The 24,699-nt window shown below is 44.7% G+C and overlaps 1 protein-coding gene across 2 annotated transcripts in view; it reads left to right on the forward strand.

The window, feature by feature from the left end:
- LOC116898942 (Down syndrome cell adhesion molecule homolog) overlaps nt 1–24,699 on the forward strand; it is a 537,794-nt gene that overhangs the window by 107,794 nt on the left and 405,301 nt on the right. For both annotated transcript variants that reach the window (XM_032900358.1, XM_032900359.1), the window contains exons 2-3: nt 6,930–7,247; nt 22,473–22,619. In XM_032900358.1, the coding sequence (XP_032756249.1) occupies nt 6,930–7,247; nt 22,473–22,619 (465 nt within the window). The remainder of the gene's footprint in view (nt 1–6,929; nt 7,248–22,472; nt 22,620–24,699) is intronic.

Raw genomic sequence — 24,699 nt, forward strand, 5'->3', positions numbered from 1 at the left:
TTATGGCTCCCAGGACTGTGTGGTCCCCACTCCTCTTCCTCTTCTACAGGCTCCATCTTGTCTCCCCCTCTCCTTCTCCTCCTCTCTCTCCCCGTTTCTCTGTTCCTGTCTCTAAAACTCCCAGACCACTTTCTTTTTCCACCGCCCAATCACAGGCTTACCTTACTGACAGCAATCTGCACAGTGTGATCTGGACAGTTCCTCACTAAAACTTCCCATGTGATTCTAGGTTTAATCAAAGTTAAAACTGCTCAGCACAGAGACTTTCCTACTTCTCTTCTGACTGTGACACATAGAGTCTCCTAACTGTGACATCCAGAGTCTCAATATGTTGTATTTTTTGTTTACAGTGCTTTCTTTCATCACTTAGAAAGCCTCCATCTTCCCTGACTTGGGTTGCTTAGTTGTGCATGCCTTGGGGCACTTGGCAGATAGACTCCTAACTGTTTCCTTAGGCCTCCAGGCCAAAGTATCCTGGGGAATGGCACGAGACACCTGTGTTATGAGGTCCTTACCCAAGGCCTGGAATAGAGCTAGTACTCAATGAACATTCAGGATGGAATGATTTTTGTTACCACCTTTTGTATGAGTTCTCCCTCACCCGTGTCACCTGACCATGTCTACATTTTAAGGAAGCTGAACGAGGATTTGTTTTTCTTTTGTGTGGAACATTCTCTGTCACTGGCGCCTGGTACCATATGTGATAGCTGAAACATAGTGCCAAGTCTGCAACTGGGGGGAGACGTCTCTGGAGCCCGACCCTCTGGCTGCTTTCCGTGGGTTCCCCAGGATCTCACACAAGCTCATGCCAAACAGTCTGTTTAGCTTTCTGTTGTTTTTGACATATATAATTCACTTGGATGCTGACTGAGCCCTGAGTAGTAAAAGCATAGATGTCAGAGAGACTAGGGACAACTCTATGGCATGGGCTTCCATTTGCTTGAGGCTGGAAAATTTCTCTCTCTCTCTCTCTCTCTCTCTCTCTCTCTCTCTCTGTGTGTGTGTGTGTGTGTGTGTGTGTGTGTGTGTATGAGAGAGAGAGAGAGAGAGAGAGAGAGAGAGAGAAGAGAGAGAGAAAGAGATTGTAGCCCAGGCTAGCCTAAAAACTCACTATATAGACCAGGGTGGCCTTGAACTCACAGAGATCCACCAGTCTCTGCCTCCTGGGAGCTGGGCCTCAAGGCATTCACAACCAACCATGCTTGCCTGCTTAGTTTAAAGAATGGATTTATGTTATATTATTAAGCCCACTGGTGTGAGGTCAAAAACAGATGAAGAGCTTAAAAATATAAGTGACCAGGACCCTTCAGGTGTCTTATCTCTTTGCCAAGATTAAATATTTTTCACATTTTTTGTCCATTCATTTAAAGCATTTTGCAAGCTGGCTCTTGGAATATGGCCTCCAACAACACACTGTACATTTAATTGAGCAATATTTCTTATATGCATTTATAGTTTCAAAGATTTGGCTATTCTCGGCAATACCACTTTCAGGATAGGGAAGGATAAATTCAGATATGACCAAGTTTTATTTAGTTCACATTACACACAATTGAGTTGGCAGAAGATTAATGCGGGGGAAAAAAATCCCCGGAAATCTGGGTGGAATTAATTAGCCCTGAAGAATGACAGTTACCTCATTCCTAACAATATGTTTGGGGGGTAATGTCAGTTTCTTAGAAAGCTCAAATGTAAAATTGCAGTGCTAGCTTAGCATCCACGTTTTTATTTGAGTTGAAAACTGCAATATTGAGCTACAGTCTCTGTTCCTATCTAAGCAGATCTCTTAGCTAGTGATGATTTTCATATTCTGACTTGGGAAGCTTTGCTGGAGACTTCCCGTCACTGCCACGCCCTCAAGGATCTCACTTTCACACAAGGTGTTTTTCTCCATGCTTTCCTCAAGAATAGCGGCTATCCTTTCTCCTGGCTTAACTATCCCAGGGTCACTGAGAGAAAGAAGCATGTCCCCTGTCAGATGTCTGGAGAAACCCAAACCTTATGCACAAAGCCAGCCTAGAAGGGAATCAACCATGTTATAGCAACCGTGAGAGACATGGAAGGAGCGAGGCTGTCTGGAATGACTTTTGCATGGTTTGTTGAGTATCCTGGAGGCCCGAGTGAACAAAGGGTAAGAGAAAGATGACTTTCCTCTCTCCCCGTCCTGCTCTCCATTACTAGGACAGGGTGCTGGTGCACAGTGTTGAAATGACTGGCCGTGGTGATGATCTATTTGCCCACGAAAAGGTGCTCACAGATGAGAGCAGGTCTCACTGTCTCACTTGCTCAGCACCAAGGGCCACCTGTGAAACATCTAACGGTGTGGCTTGATGGAGCTCCTGCTCAAAACTGATGGCAGCCTGCACCTCCTCACGATGCTCAACAACCAATACATCTTTTTTAAAAAAAGTAGTATACATGCTTATAGTACACAGGTGCGGGCAGTAGGTGGGTGTGCATGGGGGTAGGTGTGTATGTGTCAGAGGACAGAGTTTTGGGGCCAGTTCTCTCCCCTACTCCTTGTTGTTGTAAGGTCTCTCTTGCGTCTGCCATGGTTTGTACTCCAGACTCGCTGGCCTGTGGCCTTCCAGATGATTCTTTTGCCTTACCCTCCTATCTTGTGTACTGGGATCACAGATGCATACCATTACCTCTGGTTTTTTGTTAATGTGGAATCTGTGACAAAATCAGGTCATTGGGTTCACGTGAGCAAGGCCTTTTACCCACTGAGCCATCTTGCGGTCCCTACGTTAACTTTCTCGAGCCAAGGTTACTTACTTCCCTGGTACTTCCCATCTCCCTAGCACTGGGATTGCGAGCCTGTGATCCCACAACTGGCCTTTTAAATACACGGGTTCTGAGTATCAAACTCAGGTCCTATACTTGTAAGGCAAACACTTTATCCAGTGAACAAACCCAGCTCCAACCAATTGTACTTGCCTCATCCAGGTGAAGGAGGTCATGAAACATGCAGACAGGTGCATTAACAAGGGAAAAAAGCTGTTCTTTCTGACTCTTTGGTGATGTTAGGACTTTCCGAGACAGGAGGCTACAGCTCATGTGGGCACCAAAAGGCAGGTTCTTTAATATCAGTGCCCTGGAGAAGTCTGTCACTAACCAATAGGCATCTGTCAATCTGTATGTCCTCATGATCAACATGATATTAACACTCCTGAACTCTGGGTGTGTAAGCTTACAGGTTATCTGCCATTGGCCTCAAGGAAGTGTTGGGGAAGGGGTATGCTATGCTGTCCCTACTAGGGGATGACATTTTCTGATGTGTCTCATCTAGGCCGTGAAGGCCTTGTGAGGGCAAACATTCATCTCTCTCAATGGTGAAGGGCTATTTATGAATGCTGAGAAGCAGAGAGAGAGAGAGAGAGAGAGAGAGAGAGAGAGAGAGAGAGAGAGAGAGAGCCTGGTGGTGTGTGCTTTTGAAACCTCAAAGCCTATGCCAGTGACACGCCTAGTCCAATATAGCCAAACCTCCTAATTCATCCCAATGCTTAGTCTGGGAACCACCACACCCTGCCCCCAACACACCCTGCCCCCAACACACCCTGCCCCCAACACACCCTGCCCCCAACACACCCTGCCCCCAACACACCCTGCCCCAACACACCCCTGCCCCCAACACACCCCTGCCCCCAACACACCCTGCCCCCCCACACACCCTGCCCCCAACACACCCCCTGCCCCCAACACACCCCTGCCCCCAACACACCCTGCCCCCAACACACCCCTGCCCCCAACACACCTGCCCCAACACACCCTGCCCCAACACACCTGCCCCAACACACCCTGCCCCCCAACACACCCTGCCCCCAACACACCCCTGCCCCCAACACACCCTGCCCCCAACACACCCCTGCCCCCAACACACCCCTGCCCCAACACACCCTGCCCCAACACACCTGCCCCCAACACACCCTGCCCCCAACACACCCTGCCCCCAACACACCCTGCCCCCAACACACCCCTGCCCCCAACACACCCTGCCCCCATAGGCTTGTTGTTATATCATCATAATACAAAATGAATTTAGTCCAACTTAAAAAAGTCCCCATAATCTTTTACAGACAATCTTTTAGCTGTAACCCTCTATAAGAGGTAACCCAATCACAAAAAATAAAAAACAACCCCCCCCACACACACACACGGTATGCACTCACTGATAAGTGGATATTAGCCCAAAAGCTCGGAACACCCAATGATACAATCCACAGACCACATGAAGCTCAAGAAGAAGGATGACCAAAGTGTGGATGCTTCAGTCCTTTTTAGAAGGGGAAACAAAAATATTGATAGGAGGAAATATGGAGACAAAGTTTGGAGCAGAGACTGATGGAAAGGTCATTCAGAGACTGTCCCACCTGGGGATTCAGCCCATACACATACAGCCACCAAACCCAGACAATATTGCTGATTCCAAGAAGTGCATGCTGACAGAGCCTGATACAGCTGTCTCCTGAGAGGCTCTGCCAGAGTATGACAAATACAGAGGTAGATGCTTGCATCCAACCATTGAACTGACAATGGGGTCCCCATTGGAGGAGTTAAAGAAAGGACGGAAGGGGCTTGCAATCCCACAAGAACAACAAAACCAAAGGAACAGAGCTCCCAGGGACTAAACCACCATCCAAAGAGTACACATAGACAGACCCATGGCTCCAGCTGCATATGTAACAGAGGATGGCCTTGTTGGGCACCAATGGGAGGAGAAGCCCTTGGTCTTGCCAAGGCTGGACATCACCCCCCAGTGTAGGGGAATGTCAGACTGGGGAGGAGGGAAGAGGGGGTGGATGGGTGGGGGAACGCCTTCACAGAAGAAGGGGGACGGGGAGATGAGATAGGGGATTTATGGATGGGAAACCGGGAAAGGGGATAGCATTTGAAATGTAAATAAAAAAATATCCAATAGAAAATTAATAAAATTAAAACCAAAGAGCAGATCACATCCTTCCAACATACCATGGCACAGAATATATCTCACTATCCCAAAAGGAAGGGAAAAGGGCAGAGTGAGGAAATACTGAACCAAAGCAAGACTGAAACCCAACAGGGAAAACTCCATATTCTGCCTCTCCCTGTCTGATGTCTTCAGCTCTCCTTTCTGCTTCTTTGTTGACTGCAACGCGTTCCTCTCTCTTGGGCTGGTTCCAAGCTTGGCCTGCAGCTTTCCTTGGCTTCCTATAGCTTGGCATCTTCAACTCGCCAACCCAATCCAGACTTCACCTTCACAGCTTCAGGCAGGGTCTCCTGCCTGAAGGAGGACCTCCAGGAAGGGTCACCTGTCACAGGCCTGACCTCAGGGCTTTCCTTAACTGCAGAGACTCCATGACTCCTTTCTTGTGTCCCTCTTGGCTTCAAATGCAGAAGCACTTGGCTAAAGCTGCCCACTTCTGCTTGCTGTGGCTGGACTGTCACCCCTCCTCAGATTACATTTGCATCATTTTCTTTAGTGATGGTTTCCTTCGTTGCTTAAGCTACCCTTTAATTCCGTTTCCATCTTTAGAAGCTTAGCAGGTCAGGGTCTGACTCCCTTTATCCCATTTAGCATCAAGCTTTTCTTTAAACTCTTCATCTCATGGACGCGGGACTTGGCTCCAGTATTATGTATTCCAGCGCTTTTTCTCCCTTCAAACTGTACATTTTGTATTTCCTTTTGCCACTCTTGCTCCTTTTCACTGTAGATCTGCTAAGAATGACCACTAATGACCATGTGACAGTCATTAGGAAGACGAAGAGTGGCTTCGTGTTACCTGCACACTGGGCTGCCTACTGTAAGCCCCTTGCCTCCTTTCAAGGTGCATGTCAGGGTGTGCACCTGCTCTTAGAAGGATGTCTGAGCAACCCTGTTCACTGTAATTATGCATGTGTATGTTTTGTGCTCTAGAAGTTGAGTTTATCGTTTTGCATAGAAACATGACTCCGTGTGTATTTGACATGGAGTAAAGCACAGGCACTCACTAAATGAGCTAAGAAACTGGACACGTATGGACATGTCTGCAGATGTTTGATTCATGACCATTAAAACAGAAATGACTTAAATTGAAAGGTGAAGTAAATAATTCTGAAAGCTGTGTCCTGTCAATAGGTACCACGAAGGCACACTTGTGATCTCTCCAGAGAATCATTCAGTTCCATGTGTGATTTTATGTGGTGTAACTACATAGACAAGGCACTTGGGTAGATAGCCTGCAAGGCCAGACATCCACATCAGAGACTGTAGGGTAGAGGTGTGGGGCAATGCCTTGTCAGAGTTCTCTTTAATACCACAATTTCCAACAAAGCTTACATTGCTGCTATGACATATCCTTATCTTTTAAGAGGCTTTGTATGCCACCTTTAGCTTTTACCTTTTAGATTTGTGGCATATTTCATTCACAGATGGGTCTCACTGTGGCTGGTAAATGGAACTTCCAATCTCTGACCTGGCTATGGGAATTCATGCCCTGCTTCTTCTTATGGAGGGCTCATTGGTAGTTGGACCATGTGTCCCAGAAGAGAGTGAGAAAAGCCAGGGCCTGGTCTATAGAGACTTGGGCTTTAGTGAGGAGAAGAAGGGGAAATCCATGCATCTAAATTTAATACAAAGTCCAGCTTTGTACACCAGAGAAACAGAGCAGGTCAAGGGCCTGGTCTATAGGAGACTTGGGCTTTAGTGAGGAGAAGGAGGGGAAATCCATGCATCTAAATTTAATATAAAGTCCAGCTTTGGACACTAGAGAGACAGAGCAGGTCATGTGCTGAGTCTCTTAAGTCCCCTTGAGATTGATGCCCAGCCTCGCTCCTTGCCTCCCAGACCCAGACTCTCTGTAGTATTTTGAGCAATGCTAAACCATCTAGTCCTACTGGAGTCCCCCATTGTCTCTCAGAGTACTGCTGAGAGGTCAGGCTGACTGACCGGTCTGTGTTGTCTCTTGCAGTTTTCAGTGAAGAGCCCCACTCCAGCCTCTACTTTGTCAATGCATCGCTGCAAGAGGTAGTGTTTGCAAGCACGTCGGGGACCCTGGTGCCCTGCCCGGCTGCAGGCATCCCTCCGGTGACTCTCAGATGGTACCTAGCAACGGGCGAGGAGATCTACGATGTCCCCGGGATCCGCCACGTCCATCCCAATGGCACTCTCCAAATTTTCCCCTTTCCTCCTTCAAGCTTCAGCACCTTAATCCATGATAATACTTACTATTGCACAGCTGAAAACCCTTCAGGGAAAATTAGAAGTCAGGATGTCCACATCAAGGCTGGTGAGTACCCTTCTACCTTGGGCCTACTTGGATGGGAGGAGAACGATCGGGGTGGCTGAGGACGTGGGGGGCCTCATCAGCTCATGAGGACACTTCTGATGATAATGGTTACAGTGTTCCTACACTAGATTTTAGTGTCCCCGAGTGCTGGATCTAACTTTAAGAAATAATGTTCTGTGTACTGGGGAGAAGACTCCATATAGGAGTGCTTGCCTACTGTGCAAGCATAAGCACTTAAGTTTGCACGCTACTATCAACATACAAATAAAAAGATCCAGATGTGGCCACATCCTCGAAACCCTAATGCTATCAAGGGTGGAGAAAGGATGACCTCTTGTTTCATGGCTGCGAGCCTAGCTCTGGGTTCACAGAGAGGTCCTGTCTTGTGGGGATGAGGGGAGAATGATGTCATCCACTGGCCCTTTTCCATATGCATGTGCATGTATGCATATATGTGTTCATATATCACACTCATATGCTCACATGGATGTAATAGTTATCAAGTCCCATGGCAATTTAGTGTATTCACACATCATGGTACTTTGACTCATGTTTTTACACCCGTTTATGCTTCCACCCATTTCTCCGCTTGTCTATCCCCTACCCAACCTTAAGGGAGGGGAAATGGAGAAAAATGGAGGTCATGATTTGAGTGGGTCATGGGAACAAACATGGCATAAATGTGTGCTGTAATGGAAAGCCATTGATCCAATAGCTTCACTTTCCCATTGACTTTAAAAGGCTGTGTCCACATTCCTGATGGTATCTCGCATAGCTGAAATGTTTTCTTTTAACAACATATTGTATCTTTTAAAACTCATCATTGCTACTTAGTCATCTCCCAGATCCTTCCTGAAATCCATAGACCTGAGGTGCTTCTGCACAGGACATAGCTTGTCTTTGGCTGGTGTCAACGAAGCCCTAAAATGCTAGCACCCAGCTAAGAAAACCCTGTAATCAAATAGAATTGGGGTATTTTTAAGTCTTGCTCTGAAAATGCTCGGGGAAGGTCACCACACAGTGAATGATAAGGCTTGATCATGGTGGCTGTCTTGGCTCATGTTGGAAATTTAAGTATCATTTGTACAGTGGGTGAGAAGGTGCTGCTGGAAGACACCAGGGTGTGTACTAAGTATGTGATGTTTCGGAGACTCTGTATATGATCGCTTTGATATGATATGATAAGCAATCATACATTCAATAGTGAATCATTGCCTGCTCCTTCAGTGCCCAAACCTGTGGAGAATGTGCTTAGGAAAAGCAAAGGAGAAGGTTGCCTTTAATCAGGAACTGAGAACATGCAATGCGTCAAATCCTGAAGTAAAGCAAATGAAATTTGGGTAGGGACCTCCTAGCCTGGCAGGTGGAGACACCCTGCATGCCTTTGGCAGCCGATCATATTAGCAAGCTGCTAAGAGCAGTTTATTATCGTCTACAAAACACAACTAAAGGAAGACCTTGCATGTCAGATCGCTTTCTCTGTGTTTGGAACCCATGATTTCTGACCTGGGTTTTCTGTCAGGTTGACTGGTTCAATGCTCAGCACTCATGTGTTTTGTGTGGGTTTGGTGCTGTGGTTTAGAGGAGTGCATGCACATATGCCTGAACACTGACATTGGCTTTCCTCAGACTCGTTCAACCTTATTCTTTATGATAGGGTCACTCAGTAAGCCCTAAGCTCATTGGCTTGTATAGGCCAGCTGGTCACTGAGCTCCAGCTATCTGCCTGCCTCTGTTCCCCTGACCCCCAGCCATGGGATTGCAAGGGTGTGCTACCACACCCAGGTTTTACACAGAGTCTAAGGATCCCAATGCAGGGTCTTACACATATGCAGCAAGTACGCTGTCCACTGAGCTATTGCTCTAGCCCCTCACTTCAATTTCCTCTAAATTTGTCACAGAACCAACTGCTTCTATTGGATACTGAAGCTTTGAAGGGACTGATGGGGTACCAGTGTGTCTGGTGTCCCTTTGATGTAGCTGCATGGTTGCTGTTGGTGTGGCAGGAACTGACACAGTGCCTGTGTCAGTCTGAACTTGAGACTTGGATAAACCCATATCCCCCTCACCATCTTTCCTTACTTAATTTTGATTTCTGTCATGAACATATTATATTGTCATTAGTCCTTTATTCCATTCCTTTGATTATTCTTCAGGACTAGGGGTTGAGTGCTCTCACAGGCTGAACCTGTGCTTGGTGACCGAGCAAGGCATCCACCGCCACCATAATCTTTTAGGTTGTGTTTATTGACAAATGCTACTCCCCGTGTGTATAAAGGCAGAGTCGCATGGTCCTCCAAGGGCCAATGAGGAGCACAGTGTCACTTCAGACAGTGAGACTGAATGGAACTGAAGGAGTTCACTTTCACGAGTTACCAGGTCACCCTTCAGAATTGTTCCTCTAGGCTGCTATTGGGATTATTCTGGAATGATCCAGTGTTCCCTCTGTTTTTTATGTTTTTGTTTTGTTTTGTTTTGTTTTTCACAGCACGGAGTTCACATTCTCATCAATGCTCTGCAATTTGTTTTATTTTTAAATTTATTCTTTGGAAATACAGTCCATGTATATAATGTATTGGGGGGATATTTGCCCCTACCTCATTTTTCCCTCCAGTTCCTTCTGGATCTACCCAAACATCCACTTTCATATATACATCTACATATGCATATATATCATATGCACATACATATACATATACATACACATACATATATCCCACTGAGTCCAATTAGTATTGCTTGTATATACATGGGTAAAGGGTCATCCTCTGGACCATAGTCAACTTACCACACACAGCAGTCTTGGGAGAAACCTACTCTCCCCTCCTTGAGTAGCCATCAGCTGCCATTATCTCTTCAGCCCTAGTGGGGGAGGGGATTTGTGATTCCCTTCCCTTTTATGCTGGAATGTTGGATGTCTTGACCGTGTACATGTCTTCTATAGGCAACCACAGCTACTCTGTGTTCATGACTGTAACAGACCTGTCCTGTTTTACCCTGATTCTCTTTAACCTCTGGTTTTTACAGTCTTTGTAGGATGTTGACTCAGGCTTAGGTGCCTGAAAGTGGAGGTGTTTCCACTTACTATGCCCCATTAACTTGAAATACTAATTCTAACATAAAACACTTCCTTGTCCAAAGACGGGGTGCACATGGGTCGCTGTCATGCTATGGTCCCTTACCTGTCTCTGTGTGCCCATTAGCAAACAGCAGTGAGTTTTAGGGACTCAGGAAGGGTAAACATGTCCAGCACATGCTTGCTCCTGAGCAAACTGTAGCTAATGACATTAACTCATGGCCCAGGTGGAGTAGCAGGGGCCATTTATCTGAACCGACAACAAAACAAAGAGGAAACATCTGGAAGAGTGCAAACGCACAAGCCCACAGCTCCCAGGACCGGGCCCTGGATGAGAAGAACCAGCCAGTCTGAGATTTGCCTTTGTACCATCTCCCATTTCCTGATGGAGGATGCAGAAATCCGTGTGTGTGTGTGTGTGTGTGTGTGTGTGTGTGTGTGTGTGTGTGTGTGTGTGTAGCATTTTCATTCACAGGTGTGCAAGCAAGAGTGCAGAGAGAGCCATCAAAGTGGACAGATAATGATGAAGAGTCTCTTCTGTATTAATGGTTAGCAGGCCTCTTCTGAGGCCTGTCTTCTCAACCAGAGGCAGCCCTGACCTCCCACATTCATCATCCCAGTGCCCAGTTTCAGCAGGAAGAGTGTTCTCAGCACCCACATAGCAGCTCACTACCAACTGTCACTTAAGTTCCAGGGTATCTGATATCCTCTTCTGGACTCCGTGGTCACTGTACACACATGGTACATGGGCCTAAGTGCATGCAGGACACTCATCCATCTAAAAATAAATCTAAAACAATAATAGCCCAAAACAAAGAAGAAAATGAGAAAAAATAAGCAGCGATCTGAGGTGATGACGGAATCAAAGAGTAAACGTGAAGATATTCAGTGCTGGACACATGTGAACATTCAAGTCATGCTAATCACAAGGCAGATACGGCAAGACTGGATTCGGCAGCACTTAAGAGAAATTCTTTTGAAACACGAATACATAATTAATTAGTCTCTTGTCTGTTGCTTAACTAAGTTTCTGAAGCCACAGTCTTTTTTTCTCAGAAAAGTTTACTTAGCTCACGTCTTTTTGAGGGCTGCTACTCCTGGTGAGGGCCTCTTAACCTGGTCACAGCATGGCAGAAAATGAAAAGAAGTTACTACATGGACCCCCCCACACACACACACACAAGAAGCTGAAGTTTCAGGACCATCTTTCTTCCTCTCATAGCAACTTGGTCTCATGGGTATTGACTGGCATCCCGTAAGAAGTACATTAATCCCTTCCAGAGGCTGCGCTATTGGAAACCCAGGCATCTCCCACATTAGGCTCCCAACATCTGTTATTACCATCACATTGGGGAGGAAGCTTCCAGAACATGGACCTTCAGTGGGAACACTCCTGTCATCTCTGAGTCACAAAAAAATGGGTTTGAAGTGAAAAGATAGAGAAATATCATGATCCCCTAGACAAATCAGGGTAAACCATTGTCAGGAAGATGGAGTAGATTTACAGTTGATTAGCAGGAAGATGTGTCTTATCTCCAAGAGTAATGCACAGCTTAAGAGGTCATTTCATAGGAAAAAAGGATTATTTAATTAAGATGGTATGACTCTCACAAATTTAATGTATCAGGGAACATAGCACAAAGCATGCAAGCTGCTGCAGCATCGGTGAGAGGAAGGTGAGTCAGAATTATAGTTGAAGAACTCAATACCCACCTGTTCATAATTGGTAGAAGCAGAAACAGAACAAATAGGATCTGAATGAGATTGCCAATCAAGTTGGTCAGCTCATACTTGAATAAAGAATTAGCTTCTGGGATGAACAGGTATTTGCTATAACATACAACACGTTCCGGGCAATAAAATGAGTTTCAGATGACCCTTAAATCAAGTCCCATGGTGCATGCTATTTGAGTACAGTAGAATTAAATTAGAAAACAAGAGCAAAAATCTCTGCAAAATGACCAAATATTTGGGTACAAAATACATTTTTTTAAATGATATATGTCTTAGGGCTAGAGAGATGGCTCAGGGTTCAAGAGCTCTTTTCAATCTTTAAGAGAACTGGAGTTTGGTTTCCAGAAAATGTCATATGGTTCACAATTATCTGTACTTCTAGCTCCAGAGGATCCAGTAGCCTCTTCAAGTCTCTGTGGATACCCACAAATGTTTACACACACACACACACACACACACACACACACACACACACACACACACACACCCCTACCTAATAATAAATAAAAATCTGTATTTCAAGAAAACCTAGAAGAAAAATTAGAAGTTTGCAGAAAATAATACAATTTTGGATCATTCCAAGAGTCACGAGAACGTTTTAAAAAAGAGTATGTGGCCTGGAGGCGGGGATCGAGTGCTGCTTTGCAGCACTCCAGAAATCACAGCATCCGTGGTCATCTGCATCTGACCTGGACAAGATCGTGTATGAAAGAGAAGGGACTCACAAGCCCTAACTCCTTTCTGAGAATCTATTGTCAGTTAACACCTGCTGGGGGGAAGGGAGAGACATTTTCTTCAGTATCGCAGCCACAGCTAAGAGGCTCGTGTTTCTGTACTAGCATCTCACATTCCTATAAGCAATCCTAATTAGACTCGCTTGGTCACCAAAGAAATAAAATATCCATGAAGTGAAAGGGAGATGAGATATGTTGGAAAGAGGACAAGACAGGGTAGCAGGGTGAAGGTACTGGAAATGCATTCTGTACACGTATGAAAATGTCACAGGGAAACCCACGGCTATGCATAATTAATGTATGTTAATACAAATGTTACAGAAATAATTGGGGGAATCCTGCCAAAGCAGAACCCAGGCAGAGTGGACTACATAGCTCTGAACACCTGTAACAGTACATGTACAGAGAGGCTTTAAATGATGGTCTCAGTTTTCTACCTAAATAGAAAGAGGACATGAGGAATATATCAGAAGGAAAACAAAGATCATGTAGAAACAAAGACAGCATGGTCCAGAAGCCAGAAGCATTAAAAGACTGCATGGAATAGGAAGTGAGCTCTTTCAAGGGGTTGGTAAAGTGTTTACACTGCTTGTCAGAAGAAACAAACGAGAGAGAGCTTGGTGCCAATAGCAGGAATGAAAGAAATGACTGCTCTGTACTGGGAAGGCCTTCCACACATGTTTCAGAAGTGTTAGAATGATAAAACTGAATATTAGTGTGCATATATAAATTCAACAATATATGAAATGAACAATCTGTCTGAAGACTCAATATCTCAAAACTCCCTCGAGAGTTAAAGAATTGAATTTGTGAACAAAAATTTCCTATGATAAAAATCCGTGGGTAATATGGAGTCACTTTGACATCTAATAAACATTTGAGACAAAAGTAATAAAAATTCTAAGGTGAATATGCTAGGAAATTGAACAAGAATTAACACTTTCTCAAATAATTTTAGACTAACATTGCCCTGATCCTAATCATGATACAGGTGTTATAAGAAAAGAAAACCATAAGTTTCTCTCAAATGTTGATATAAAATTTCTCAAACCTTCTACAAATTGAATTGAATAACATATAAGAACAATGCACTATATCCATGCAAGGAGTGTCTCCAGCAGGCAAGAATGGCTTCAGACTTGAAAGCTGATCAGTGAATTCACTTTATTGACATATCAAAAGTAAAAAAAAATGAAATAATTTAAAGTGGTGCAGAAAATTATTAACAAGTCCCATGTTTCGTGATTATGGAACAGAAATCCCAGATGACTTGGAGGAGGAGGGAATTTTTTCATTTTAACAAATTCAGGCCTGCCTAACACCAGAAATGGAGGACAAAGAGTAAATGCTTCCCCTTAAGTCAGGAGCTACACCAGATTCTGCCCTGACTCTTTTTGCTTCATTAGAAGTTGTAGCCAAGATAGTGAAACAATGTAGCAAAGATATACGTTTAAGATGGAGGCCCGGCTCAGTGAACAAGAGCCTAACATGCAATCATGAGGAGTTGGGATCCCCACTACGTGCCCAGAGGGTGTGATGGTCACCTGTTATTCAACTGGGAACGTGGAGTTGGATCTCTCCCTCTATTAATAAGATTCCATATCTCAGCTTTAGGCCTCCACATGCCTGTGCACACACATGAATACACATCAAACACCCAAGTACAATACAGCTTTCTCCACCCCTCAAAATTAAAGAAAAGTACCCATTTTTTTTAATAATTATGAATGTAGAAAATCTGATGTGTTTATTAGAAAACAACTGGGGCTAATAAGTGGGTTTGTCAAAACTAGAGTTCAACTCAACACTCACACACACTCATGAATACACATATACTCACACACACGCACACGAATACATGAATTCACACACATACACACACATACACTCACACACTCATGAATTCACACACACATAGACACACACATAAATACACTCACACACATATTCATCAGACAATTTAAAAGTACCACTTACAATAGAATCACAGCCAAGAAATACTTAGGACTAAAAGAGAGAAAAATCAAAGGAGAAATACAACTTCTCCATGAATGGGAGGGTCACAGTTAAGAGGTTGCCTCTTTCCAAAATGTCTGTGAATTCAAGAAAAGCTCCAAGAAGCCCAGAAGGCTTTTGAAAAGTAAAAATCAAGAAGCTGATTCTAAAACATAAAGAAACATAAAGGATATAGAATAATATTCAAAAATCTTAGAAAATTAACCATTACTTAGGATAGCGAACACCATCCGTTTTAATTTCATTTTGATATTTATTGTTCAGATAATGATTGTAAACATAAATGCTGCAGCAGAATAAAGTTTATGTCCAAACGTACTTGGATATCAAGAAGATTCCCAGGTAATTTAGTGAATGATAGTCTCAATCACGAGACTGATAAAATTATACATCCATACATTAAAAGTGAAGGTTTGACTTGGGCTTTAAACATATATTCAAATAAACTCAAAGGGATTCCTAGATACACATATCGATCAGCAGTTATGAAAACCGCTGGATAAAGATGTCGGGGAATCTGTGCAGTCCTGTGGGAAAGATTTCTCACAGTGACATTACCTGTCATGCAATCTGTAATAGGACAAATTGATGCATTGGATTCTATCAAAATTTAAAACCTCTGCCTCACTGTACACAGTTATTGGGGCCACGGGAGCCAAACCTTAGCCTAGAAGGAACAACTTCCAAAACATACTTTGGTTAAATCATTATTATTGCCAAATGTAATTGAAGTGTAAAATAAGTATAAGACCAAGAAACGGCAGATAAAAAATGGAAGATAAAGAAAATCCACAAAATACAGAAAGGAGCACGTAATGAAGGTGTGGAGCCTCCTTCAATGTAAGATGGGGTTCCCAGCTGCTCTCCACCCAGTGTCTGGTCTCTCAGTGTTCCCTTAGGCTGCATCTCTCTGCCCCACCTAGTGACCATGGCTATCCCTCTGAGTCCTGGTATCTTAAGCCATACCTGCCTTCCTTTCTCAGATGTCCTCATAGTCACCTCCCAGTGGAGACCTGGACAGGGGTGTACCTTCTAGTTCAGATGCTAAGAGTGTCCTAGCAAGGGCCTTGGGATCTCCTGCTGTTCCCTAGTGGTCAGTACCACCGGGGAGAGTGGGAGATCAGCTGTCCCATCAGGAGCTGGACCCAGATGTTCATGCCAGTAGATAGTGACTGTCAGGATCAGGAACCTCAAGTTGGTGTGGGGCAAGGGCTCTGGGTACTTTTGAGAGTCCCTCTTTACCTTGTGATTGTCCCTGAATCTTCAGGAGTAACAAACAAAAATCAGGATGAGAGACAGGCCACAAAAAGAAAGAAAATGGTACAGCTTAATATCTTTATGTTTTAAAAGATTGATTTTACTTACATCCGTGCGTCTGTATGAGTCTGTGTGTTAGTATGTGCATATGTGCACAGGTGCCTGTAGAGGCCAGAAGAGGTCGTCAGATTCTCTACAGCTGGGGCTTCAGGTGTGAGCTGGTGTGTGGGTGCTGGGAACTAAACCCGAGTCCTCTGGAAGAGCAGCCAGTGTGGTTCACTGTTGACCAACCTTCCAACCCTTATACTTTAACATCTTTTAACTGAACCCCAAATTTTATTTTTCTCTTGGCCCCAGAAATTGTCTAGTTGACCTTTGACCAAACCTTGAATTAAATTAATTCTCTCACCAAGACAAGCTATTTAAAAATCACGTCTCAAAAAGTGCTGTCTGTGAGAGATATATGTCAATCAAGGAAGGGAGAGATACTCACTATACCCATTCTGTTCCTCTTGTTCAGGAAGTAGTGCTGCTTGCCTTTGGGTAATCACTAAAGTCTCTTCCTTTTGACCTCTAACTCCACACTTGGCCCAGGTCTGTAGCATCTGTTCTAGTTCCTCTGAGCTTGGACCTGCAGTCTTTGGAGAACCTGCTTGGTGATTGGCACCATGGCATGCAAACAAGACTGTACAGTCCTGAGAATATAGTTTCAGGGACAGCACCAAGCCTTTGCTGGGACCTACTCTGCACAGATATGGGAGAGATTCTGGGCTGCCAAGGACGTGGGGTAGGGACTCCAATGAAAGGTCATGCTTTTGTACCTGCTTTCCCTGGACTCTCTGTGTCCTTCTCCCTCACAGCTTTTCCTGGGTCATGTCCTTAACCCTAAATCTCTCAGAGCTTCTTCTAGGGAGAACTCAGAACATCTAGGTATCCACAGACTTGGCTGCCCAAGTCACTGGAGCTAATACAAGGATGTAGATACTGAAGAATGACTATATTCACTGAGCATTTGCTATGTACCTGTGTGAGAAATAGCTACAGTGGCGTTTGTGTTTGTATGTGTGTGCATGTGTGTATGTGTGTGCGTGTGTATGTTTCTCTCTCTGTGTGATGTGTGTCTGTGGGATGTGTGTATGTTATGTGTTGTGTGTATGTGTATATGTGTGTATGTGATATGTGTGTGAATGTGTGTATATAGGGCATATGTGTTTATGTGTCTGTGTAAATGAGTGTATTGTGTGTATATGTGTGAATATGTGTTTATGTGTGTGTGTGTGCATGTGTGATCTGTGTATGAGTGTGTGTGTGATGAGTATCTCTGTATGATGTGTGTGTATGTGATATGTGTGATCTCTGTGTGTATATGAGTGTGTGCGCATGCGCGTGATGTGTTCATGAAGTTGTATGCACATTCCAGGTGGAGATCAGAGATGGAGGTTAGGTTTAATTGTTTCCTAACTTTTTTTTGAGACAGAGTCTATCACTGAACCAATTCTGTTAGGCTGACTACCAGTGAGCTCTGGAAAATCTCCATGTCTCCTTGTCCCGGGCACTATTTAATTGTTCCATGTGTGTTGGAGATCTGAACTCAGGTCTTCAATTTTTACACATGACCACTACTGCCTGATGCAGCTCTCCAGCTCCCTATGAGGGCTTTAGATGGGTTGCCCCATTGTTGGTCTTTAGAATGAAGGGTACGGGGAGGTGTTTGGACACATGTCTTTATTGAACTGAGTGATATCATTGATTTAGGACCTGGAGCTGAACTAATAAGGGAGAGAAGTAACAGTCACAGGGTTTAAAATCCTGACTTTCAAGGTAGCTCTTACACTATAGACCAATAGGTTTCAAAAGGAGAGAAGTCACTCAACAGTGTAAGTGTGGCTTCCTGAGGGGGAAGGGCCCCCCAGGAGCTTTGGCTGGTGACAAGAAATAGGCTGCAGTTGGCCACCTTGAAGTGTGTGGCCCTGAAGCTCAGGCCTAAGGAACAGCCATGCTCACTGTGATGACTAAGTTCATCACCTTGACACAAACCGTAGTCATCTGAGAGGAGAGAACTTCAATTGAGAAATGCCTCTGCAAGTTTGGTCTGAGGGTAAGCCTGTAGGGTACTTTCCTAATTAGTGATCGATGTGATGAGGCACAGGTGTCATCCCTGAGTGGGTGAAGTTATCCCTGAGTAGCTGGTCCTAGGTACTGTAACAAATCATGAGAAGCAAGCAGTAAACAGAACTGCAAAACACCCTACCTCCAACCCATGGCCTCTGTATCGGCTCCTGCCTCCAGGTTCTGGCCTGCCTGAGTTCCCTGTCTTGGCTTCCTTCGGCGGACTACAATGTAGAAATATAAGTCAAATAAACCCCTTTCCTCCAAGTTGCTTTGCTCATGTTGTTGGGGCTAGGATCATGGGGTGTTGCTGTGACAGACATAACCATGTATTGTTGGGAGGGTTGTGGAAGGACTCTGGAACTTTGGGCTGGAAAAGCCATTGAGCATTCAAACCTTGATGAGAAGTTTTTTGGGGGGAGTGTGGAAGATAAGAATGTTGAGGGAAATTCAGAAGATGGAGTCCCTGAGTGTGAATTTCCAGAGGGAAGTTTGAGAGTCACTAAAAGATGATCAGAACCTTTACATAGTTCGGTTTAAGAATCTGGTTCTGGTCAGCTAGGACTAAAGAGTCATCCATGATTAACAAGAGACAAGAGGCCAGCATCACTGAAATGAAATCTTTTTTGTTCCTGGGATAGTCAATGCTGGTCAGCCATAACTGAGGAATTAGTAGTGATTAAGAAGAGACCAGCATCACTGAGCTGAAATCTTCTGGGAAGTGTTTCCTCGGAACCAGAACACAGAAGCGGTGCTCCAGAGGCAGTCGATGTTGTACTTCATGATGGAAACCAATCTTGGTAGTTGTATAAGAGTCGCACAGGTGGTGCTGGTTTTGAAAGCATGAAAGGGTCATGGAGAACAGCTGAGACTTGATAGTGTGAGAGAGGCCAGGAGAGGTGCAGCCTCAGTGGCCGTCGAAGGCCCAAAATTAAAGGGATTACACAGAGAAGTAACCATGAAGAGGGGCTGTTGGTGAGAGCGCAACCCAGTTACAGTGCCAGGAGCTCGCAGCTGCGGGTACCATGGGATAGCCACCAAGAACAGCAGTAGCAGTGAAGCGGAGGCTGCCTGGGAGACAAACTGTAAGTGCTAAAGTGGGTGGAGCTACAGCCTGGAGCACAGCAGATTGTGAATGAATCACAGACACTGGGCATTGAATCACACAGCTTGAGTCTGGCTTCACTTTGATTTGGTTGTGACTGTGCCCTGGTTCTTCCCCCTTGAAGTAAGAAAGTATTTAATTTATTTTTGGTTTTATGGGAGCCCACAGTTGAGAGACTTTAAACATTTATAACGGAGATTTTTGAGTTTTACTGAGACTTTGGATTTTAAAAGAAAAAAAAAACTTTTGAAGTGTCTGAATTTGTAAGGCTGTGGGACGTGGGACGTTATCAGTCTGTAAAAATGTTATATATTGTGACTTTTTTTTTAATTAGTGGGGATGAACAAGGAAGGAAAGGTTGTGGCTTAACAATGAGGCTTTTGTGTGTCAATTGTGCTCACTAGATTTATGTTAACTTGACACAAACTATCATCTGAGAGGAGGAAACCTTGATTGAGAAAATAAGATCAGGCTATAGGCAAGCCTGTAGGCATTTTATTAATTAGTTATTAATGGGGGAGGGCCCAGCCCATTGTGGGTGGGGCCATCGTTGGGATGGTAGTCCTAGGTGCTATAACAAAGCAGGCTGAGTAAGCCATATAGAGCAAGCCAATTAACAGCATCCCTCCAGTGGCCTCTGCATCAGCTCCTGCCTCCTACTTGAGTTCTTGTCTTGGCTGGTTTCAGTGATAGAGTACAGTATGGAAGTATAACCCAAGTAAGCCTTTTCCTCCCCAGTTGCTTTGGTCATGGTGTTTCGTCATAGCAACAATAGCCCCAGCTGAGACACGCAGTATGCTGCTTGTATCTCCTTGGTAGAATTTACTTTTTCTGGGCTGACATGAAATTAGGTCCCTTGACTCGATTTCTGGTAAACATCTCCATGTGTTGGGTGTGAGCTGTGAGCTGTGGGGTGTGAGGTGTGAGCTATGTGACCATGGGGTGTGAGCTGTGAGCTGAGTGTCCTGGAGGTTTGAGGAAGTTGCTTGATTTCAAAGCATAGCAAGACAGGAGATTCAGAGTCCCTACAGGCTCTTAGGAGCCCCAGCCTCTCTCTACTTATTCCCTATCCCCTCTTTCTCTTCCATCCTCACCTCATCCTCTCTTCTGTCTGCTGCTCTCCCGATGCCTGAGTTCACCTTCATTACTGAGTTATATCCGTTCTCTTTTCTCTATAGTCCCTTTCCACCAAGTTGGGAAATGGGACCTCAGCTCTCCTCTGGGTCCAGGCATTTGCCTACACCAAATCATCCCCTCCCATGGCCACAATGATGTTTCTGAGGACAAGTTTTTGGGTTCCCCTCATTGTGCCCCCATGGACTTCTTGTGGCAGATGTGAGCTTGATGTGCTACCCAGAGTCTCAGTTGAAGAGCAGGTGAAGGATCTCATGAGAGTCTTCAAGTTGGAAGGATCTGTCTGAGATAGGAATGAAGAAATTCTCCAAATTGAGGGGGGAAATCAAATATGAATGTCAAAAAAGAGAACTGTGGCTTACAAGATAAAGCAAATGTTGATGTGGGCCTTAGGTAGGAGGCCTCCCATCATCACCTGCTTAGCCCAGGTAGAACTGGCACTTTCCTCTGCCTTGAAGGTAATTACAGACAGGACAAGGATTTAGACCCAAGTAGTTGGGCATGCTGGGTAAACACTGAGCATCCCATGAGTCCTAATGTGGCAAAATGCATGGACATCTCTATGGACTCTTTCTGGAGTATTTCTGTTGTTGGGAGTATTTGGATAGTTCTCAGAACAACGATGGTTTTCCACGCAGGTTTTAAACATCTTTAAAGAGTTTATGTGTAAAGAATTATTTCTTGTTCTATTGTTTTCTTCCCCTGTCTTCTCTCCCTCGTGTGTGTGTGTGTGTGTGTGTGTGTGTGTGTGTGTGTGTGTATGTATGTATGTGTGTGTGTGTGTGTGTGTGTGTGTGTGTGTGTGTGTGTGTGTGTGTGTGTGTGTGTGTGTGTGTGTGTGTGTGTGTGTGTGTGTGTGTGTGTGTGTGTGTGTGTGTGTGTGTGTGTGTGTGTGTGTGTGTGTGTGGCAGAGGAGTTCCATTCATGTGCATGGGTACAGGCATGCATGTGCCATGGTATGCATGTGGAGGTCAGAGAGAACTCTGTCAGTCCTCACTGTTCACCTTGCTTGAGATGAGTTTGGTCTCTTGTGACTTTACACACCAGGATAATAAGCCTGTAGCTTCCAGGGATCCTTCTGTTTCTACCTCCCATCTGTGCTTTGGAGCACCAGAACTATGGACATGTGTGCTATTTTGGGTAGCTCTTCTGATGATTTGAACTCGGATCTTTATACTTGCAGAGTATGCATTTTACCCACTGTCATTTCCCCAGCCTGAATTTCTTGAGTTTCCATATTCATTTCCTTTTCTAACAGACTTATCCCTTCATCTTTGGAGGACTAAGAGAAACTAATCCCTAGAGCCCACCTCTCCTCCTCTAGGAGGAAGTATTTCAACTAATGTCATTTTATTTCAAGTGCTGTCCTCTTTCCCAGTCTCTCCTCTGCAAACTCCCTAGTCCATCCCCTCTCCCTTTTGTCTCTAAGAGGGTGCTCATTCACCCACTCATCCACTCCTACCTCACCGCTCTAGCATCCCCCTACATTGGGGCATCAAGCCTACACAGGGCCAAGGGCCTTCCCTCCCATTGATGCCAGATAAGAAAGTTCTCTGCTACATATGCAGCTGGAGCTATGGGTCCCTCCATGTATGCTCTTTGGTTGGTTGGATGAGTGAGTGGCCCCATCCCTCAACTGGCTGCCATGCCTATCTATTGGAGGTCATCTCTACAGGTTCAATCTCCCCTTTGTTGGGTATTTCAACTAATGTCATCTCCGTTGAATTCTGGGAACCTATTACTTCCCTGGTATCTGGGACTTTCTAGTGGCTATTCCCAGTTCCATCACCGCCACCCCCAATGTCTTACAGGTCTGGTTCAATGTCTCAGATTAGACTCTTTCCTTTAGAGCAGGGTACATTAGTATATTGCTAATAAAGTGGATGTTTAATTAGTTCATGAAAAATAGATAAATATGTTTGCTGATTTATTTCCAGTGTCTGTGCTATGCAATTGCTATCTGTGTGCCATGCCCTGTTTGTATTAGTACAATATTTCCTTGGCCAGAATGGGCTTATTTTCTATGACTCTTAACCAAGGGTCCTTTCTCTGTCTTTCAGTTTTACGGGAGCCCTATACAGTCCGTGTGGAGGACCAGAAAACCATGAGAGGCAATGTCGCGGTGTTCAAGTGCATTATCCCCTCCTCGGTGGAGGCGTACGTCACTGTCGTCTCATGGGAGAAAGACACGGTTTCACTTGTCTCAGGTAGGCTGAGTGCCACTGCACAACATGGGGCTGCTTGGAGATAGGAATGGGCCTCCCCTTCTGTGTGATATGAGGAAGGACACCTGGGGTGATTTTATCAAAGACTGAGCTTACCTTGGTTGACTCTATATTACGGTGTGGTCACCATACCTGACGGTGTATAGTGGTCCCATTCCACGTTCATTGAAGAGTTGACTGATGAAGGGATGTTAGTTACATGTGACATGCACATAGCCACAACTTGTATGGAAAATTGAGGTTTTATTTCTGCATTCAAAAGCAGGTAAGTTGAATACTGTGTCCCTGGGGCACTTCATTGATTCACAGTGTGTGTTGATGTTCAGGTGCGCTGATACTCTGGAACTGGGGTGTGGAAACAAGAGTGTTGCTTTCTGTTCTGTGTTCTGTTGGTCCTTTCGAATGTGGTAAGAGTAACATCATACCATTTCGACTGAGAACCTGTGTTCTGATCAGAAACACATATTGAAATGGGATAACTTCTCATCCTGTATTGGGTGTCTAGAAATTCCAGCCAGCTCAGTCTGTGAGAGATCACAGTATATCCACCACCACCAGTATTGATGCTGGCCTTTTGCCCTGTGCTCTTGACCTGGAAAGGCCACCTGGGTAAAACGATCAGGTTCCCTCTCTTGGGTTTCCTTCCATGGTGACTTCTGCTGTTTTAATATTGTGTTTCTTTGGGGAAAATTTCATGGTGAGTTGTGATGTTCAGGAAGCAGCTTGTACTTGGTGGTCTCCATGAACTAGGGCAAGAGGCTGCAGAACTGTGCACATATGCACACATGCATTCTCATGTGCATACATGCACATATGCACATACATATACTTACATATGCATATAACATACACATGCACGCACGCATGCACACATGCGCGCACACACAAACACACACACACACACACACACATAGCCTTCACTCACTCTCTAGTGCTGTAGCTATGGCATCCTGTGTATTCATAGAGACAATCTGCAGTTCAGCCCTTCGTGGAGATGCCTTGTTTTAGTTTCTGCTTCTTAATTACCTGGATGAAGTCTGTCACCTGTCACATCATGTAAAGTAGCTACTTGAAAGACCCTAATGAAAATGAAGGTATGTCATCCTGAAAATACATCAAAGAACTACAGGGCAGACCAGTGGTTTTAGTTTGTTTGTTTGCTTAGTTTGTTTTTAGTTTGTATGCTGCCTTTTCTCCTGGTTGGTTTTCTTTGCTGAGGATTGAACAGAGACCACCCATGTGCTCGGTGACCATCCTGCCACACAACTCCATCCCCAGCCCCTTTGTGATTTTCATTCTGAGCCTCTATGTTAATCCTGAGTGGCCTTGAATTTGCAATCCTCCTGCCTCAGCCTCTTGAATAGCTGGGATGACAGGCTTGCGACACCAAGCCTGGCTTTAGTAGTGACTTAGAGAAAAAAATGAAACCTGCATAACTCAGGGAATGATAAGTTCTTGATTAATTATATAATCTGTTATGGTCTGAAAGATTCTGAGTTTTAGAAGTGAACACGATCGCGGTAATGAGAATAAATGCTTGCGCACCTCTGCATGGCCGAGTTTATGGTTTTTACCTCTTTCCTTAGGGGCGTGCATGGCAAATGGAGATATTCTGAGACATTTGTTTATTTGTTCAGTGTTGAAGAAAAGGGGCCTTCACATTGCCATAGCTGAGGAGAGAGCGTCCTGGAGAGATAGGACCCCACACTGACATGACTAGGTGCTGCATATCCCTGGAAGGAAAGGCTCTTCTCAGGAGGAGAATATTTAGAGCTATGTTCACTGTTGCTCTCCCTGTGAGGCCTGGACTGAAGGCTATTCCATCATCACATAGCAACACAGCCAGCTCAGGCCTCAGCACCTCCCCCAGGAGAGGGGCAGGTTTGCCATATTGTATTTGAGAGTGACGCATGTCATCTTTGTTCTTATGGAATTCATCAAGGTAGTCACAGGTTCAGTAATGAGGTCAGTGGGCCGTGGGCCTGAAGAGAGAGGAGAAGTGACATTGAGATGTTATTTTATAAAGGAATCTAACAATAAACAGCCATTTGTTTGTATGCCA

The sequence above is a fragment of the Rattus rattus genome, chromosome 4 (assembly GCF_011064425.1).
Source record: "Rattus rattus isolate New Zealand chromosome 4, Rrattus_CSIRO_v1, whole genome shotgun sequence".
Taxonomy (NCBI): Eukaryota; Metazoa; Chordata; class Mammalia; order Rodentia; family Muridae; genus Rattus; species Rattus rattus.